The sequence below is a fragment of the Triticum dicoccoides genome, chromosome 1B, assembly GCF_002162155.2.
Source record: "Triticum dicoccoides isolate Atlit2015 ecotype Zavitan chromosome 1B, WEW_v2.0, whole genome shotgun sequence".
NCBI lineage: Eukaryota > Viridiplantae > Streptophyta > Magnoliopsida > Poales > Poaceae > Triticum > Triticum dicoccoides.
The window spans coordinates 409,264,337-409,268,624 of record NC_041381.1 but is presented as its reverse complement, the minus strand read 5'-3'; the positions used below and the strand labels follow the sequence as shown (position 1 = coordinate 409,268,624).

General features: G+C 48.2%; 1 protein-coding gene across 1 annotated transcript; it reads right to left on the bottom strand.

The window, feature by feature from the left end:
* Positions 1-2,499: 2,499 nt before the first annotated feature.
* On the bottom strand, positions 2,500-3,945 carry LOC119338033 (protein CURVATURE THYLAKOID 1B, chloroplastic-like). The gene is made up of 6 exons (XM_037610324.1): positions 3,654-3,945; positions 3,477-3,583; positions 3,317-3,403; positions 3,154-3,216; positions 2,907-2,944; positions 2,500-2,804 (listed from the first exon to the last, which is right to left on the bottom strand). Exons 1-6 carry the CDS (start codon positions 3,808-3,810, stop codon positions 2,750-2,752), a joined length of 507 nt encoding a protein of 168 aa, XP_037466221.1. The 5' UTR covers positions 3,811-3,945; the 3' UTR covers positions 2,500-2,749.
* Between the last annotated feature and the right edge of the window lie 343 nt (positions 3,946-4,288).

Sequence of the window (4,288 nt, the reverse complement as noted above, 5' to 3'; positions counted from 1 at the left end):
CTTCAAGAAGTTATTCTACTACTATAAGTTGTTCCGCTGCTAGCATAGGACTACCTTAGCAGGTGTAGTGTCACCGTGCCCCTGTAACCTTGTAATCAGAACCTTTGTACACATATTATTATAATAAAGAGTTATTCTATTCTATGCCAAGCAGTGTCCTATTCCAAAAGACTTGATCTCTGAGCTGGAAATATGGGGTGTTACGGTTTCTCTGAGCCGGGGTGCCACAAAAGGTATCCCCTTCAAAGCCAATATTCACGAGTTCGTGGAAATTAGAGTATTCCTGAATTGGTCCATGCATTGGTCCATTCATTGGTTGGGTTGAGCCACCTCGCCTACTTTCTGCTGGCTGGTTAGGATCTCATTAAAGTCTAGGTGCAACCATGGTCTGCCATCTTGGTGTTATTGTTTAGCCTACAAACCATATTCTTCCTCTCCAATTCTTACTCCCCATAGACTTCCATCACAATCCAAACTCCACCATCCTACTCCATGACATCCACATCAACGTAACTCCTCCCAAATGACTGCAACAACATATCAATGCCACATCGCCAAAACATTGGCACACCCCCGTGGCGCCCCTTCGGCTTCCACACACTCATGTTAGAGAGCCCGTACCTCCACCTAGACCTGTCCAACCACTTCCCAAAAAATATTCTCTGACAAGAACATAAACATCGGGATACTCCTACCTTTCGAGATCTAGAAGGCTGTGAATAGTTGGGACGTTCCTGAGTCCCTAACACTTTCAAGCTATTACTTTTGTTGCTGCCCTGCAAAGCATTTCTACATCCTCACTTTTGTTTGTGTTGTTCTCAACGTCCTCTTCGTTCGCTGCTATCTCCTTGACCCTACCCTTCTTCATGATATTTTGATCATCATTCTCCATCTCATTGCATCTCCTCTTACTGCCTGCAATATTTGACATATCATGTTTTCGGCCTTCTCCTCTCTATTAACTCTCTTGATTTTTTTTCCTTTGTTCTTCCCATCACCCTTCTTGGTTCAACTCAAATCATTCACTCTAAGCTTTTCATCTGTTGTACTACATTCGCTACCACCTTGTCAGCCCCTATCTATTTATCCTGCATTTCATTCGCACCCTTGTCCAAAAATGCTAAGCCCATCATGTTCTAATTCTTTTGCTCTTGTCACTTCCGAGTCACTATACACTCAGTCCTCTCCTGCCAGAACATTAAGTATTTTGTTGTCCCATTCTTTTCACTCTTCCGCTCCCTTCGTTTGGTTTCATTTGGCTAGTAATCTTCTTATCTCCCCCACTGCTGCTGCTACAACTGTTCATAGTATTAGTACCATCTTTATGCCATGACGACACGTCACATTGCCAGATCTCCCTCCTCTGCTATCCATATTGCTGCCCTACAAACACTATGACCATAGACTCCTCCCCACCCCTACCAACACCGAAGCTACCCCTATTGTTGCTACCCCTACCATCACTCATCAACTTCTCGATCTTCGTCACTCCCCCCTCAGCCTAATACATGGCCCATACATAGGTGCTTCTCCCTTCATTGGTTTCATGTTGTATTCTTTCTCCCCATGACCAATAACTCCACAAGCCTAGCAGAAGTCCAGTAATGTTCCTAATCGAAACAACACCAGAAAAGTTTCTTCTTCTTGCTTTCATCCTCTACAGTTGCCTGCTTGCTCATGTCCTTGTTCATCTCCCTAGCCAACACAAATCTCCTCACCAACGATTCATTAATATCTAATTCCACCTTCATCCTCATATACTTTATCTATCAATGTACCACATGGTCAGACAACCGCACCCACCAACTCATCAAAATTTTGTGCAATGAGCTCACCCGTGGGCATGTTCGCAGATCAAAGACCCTAATCCACATCGGAATTATATTGAAGTCATACTCCTCAACTGTCTTATCCGCGTCAAATTTCTCCATTACCAAAAGCTCCTTATGAAACCCCCATGGCCCTTCTTCCGGTGCGCTCCTTCACACCAACTCCTGCCGTGAAGTGTATAAAAAGATATTATCTACAAGCTCCTTTCATCTCTACCCCTTGATCGGGCACCATATAGTATTTGCCCTACCACCGAACCATGCGTTGGCTGATCCGAGAAAAGTTTGCCCGCTGCCTGGGCGTTGGGATCCCCCACATCATCTCCTTCCCCGTGTATGTTGTCCCTACATTCACTCCCCTCCTCTCCGTAGCTGATAACATGAGCCCCTTCATCATGTCTTTGACATCCTCGATGCATCCCCTGCTCTGCCACCCCTCACAAAAACCCTAGGGAAGAGTCGGTGCTGTATGATTGTGTGCCCTAGCTAGTGTACACGAAAGACGTTTGTGGATTGGATTTGAACGGGTGAAAGAGAGGTACATGGCGTGATCAACAGGAACGCCCCACACCTTAGACATAGATGAAGGAGCAGGGTGCGCTGGCCGCAATAGAACCCTATGCCCAACCGACAATTACGAAACAATCATCTTTCGGAACGGACCGTGCTATTAATTTTATGCAACCAGTTATTGGCAAGGGCAAAATTACCTTTGAACATTCTGGCACATGGTGGCTAAAGACATCAAAAGTTTTTTGCGTCAATATGTCCAACTTATTTAGATATACATTTAGTAAGGATTATATTAGATGCTATGCTCAAATATATAGTACAGATTGATATACAGTAATTGCACGTCTCCGTTTTGAGTACTTTGTGCTTCTCTCAATTGGGATGTGCCTCTTCAAGTGCTTCATCGTCTAGCCGCTGATTATATCCTCGTAAATGTTCCTGACCTTAGCGAAGAACGCTTTCCTGCAAAATCCATTAAAATTGTTTGAACGCCTGGAGCCCTCCTTATCTAAGAATCTTATTGTAGCATTTTGCAGGTTCGGTACAAAGGCTGTGTTTCAATACCTGTCGGGCTTGAATAGCAGGTTCTTGTACGCAAACCACTGCATGCATTAGAAATTCAGAAGAACGGATCAAAAAGGGAAACTCTTACTTAGAAAATTGGCAGCGATGGAAGAATGGCAGACTTGTACAGCATGATCAAATTGATGACCACATTAACCAGTAAAATCAATCTTAGGCACGTTGCAGTTTGCGAATAGCAAACGTTATCACGGTATCGAGGTTCTGTTGAGCTGTGGATCTTTCTTACCCCGCTGTAGCCAATGCCAACGACCTCCATGAGACCTGGAACCACGGGGAGCCTGTCGATTGCCTGCAAGGTCAACACCAAAATCACCTTCAGCTACCCCATCAACTCAGTGATTTTTTAAACAACTTGTTCCACAAACAGTTGAGGTAAGCGTCTTCAGTACCGATACTACTCCGCCGGCGCTCCACATGCCGAGCGTGGCGGCGACGGCGAGCGTGGTCACCGCGTACTTGTCCTCCACCCTGTCCCACTGCGCACCGCGACGAGGTGTCAGTCACTCGCGCCACAACCAATGAACTCCAATGTGCCACATATGTACGTACCTCTTGTTTCAAGGAGTTGAAGAACTCGGTAAGCTCGGCGTTGTCGGCCAGCGGCGCGGCCGGCTCACCGGCGGCCATTGACACCACGTTCCTCGCGAGCCTTTTGCCTGGAAAACAACTCTTCTTAGATCCACGTCCCATGCCGCTGCACGCGCAAGTTCTCAAAGCCACACTCACAAAAGGACGCGACGCGGGGCTGGCCGTGGGATGCGAGGCCGGGCAGCGGCGGCAGCGCGGGGAGCCCGAGTCCGACGGAGCGCGCGGCCTTCCCGAGGTCGCTCGCGATGGGCGAGGCGACGGCGCCCGTGGCTGGGGAGATGACGGTCGGGGCCATGGATATCGATGTCTTCGGTCAGTGTACGCCTCACCACCACCACCACTTGCGCGTTAAGCGCGTTGGTCAGAGGCTAATAACGGCCGCGAGGTTGTTGGGACGGCGTCCTGCGGGAGGTTAGGGAGCGGCCGGGCTCAGGCGCGCAAAGATAAAGTGGGGATGCGTGGATGGGCGCCACACGATTGCCCGCGGAAGAACGATAAGATGGGGTTTGGGGTGGGCTCTGTATGGCCTGGATGTTTCCGTCTGCGGTATCTGGAGTTTCTGGTGTTTATCGTCCGCAGACGCCCGATGTGGGCTTAGGGAGGCCCCGACGACTGTTTTTTTTCGAGGATAGGCCAACGGCATACCTTAACTTTATAGAAGAGGGAGAAACCAATTACAAGAGAGACCAAGGGAGGATGCACACAACCACCCTCGGCCACACCCATTACACCCGACACAAACTAAAGCCTACTCTCTCACAAAGCGTGACAAC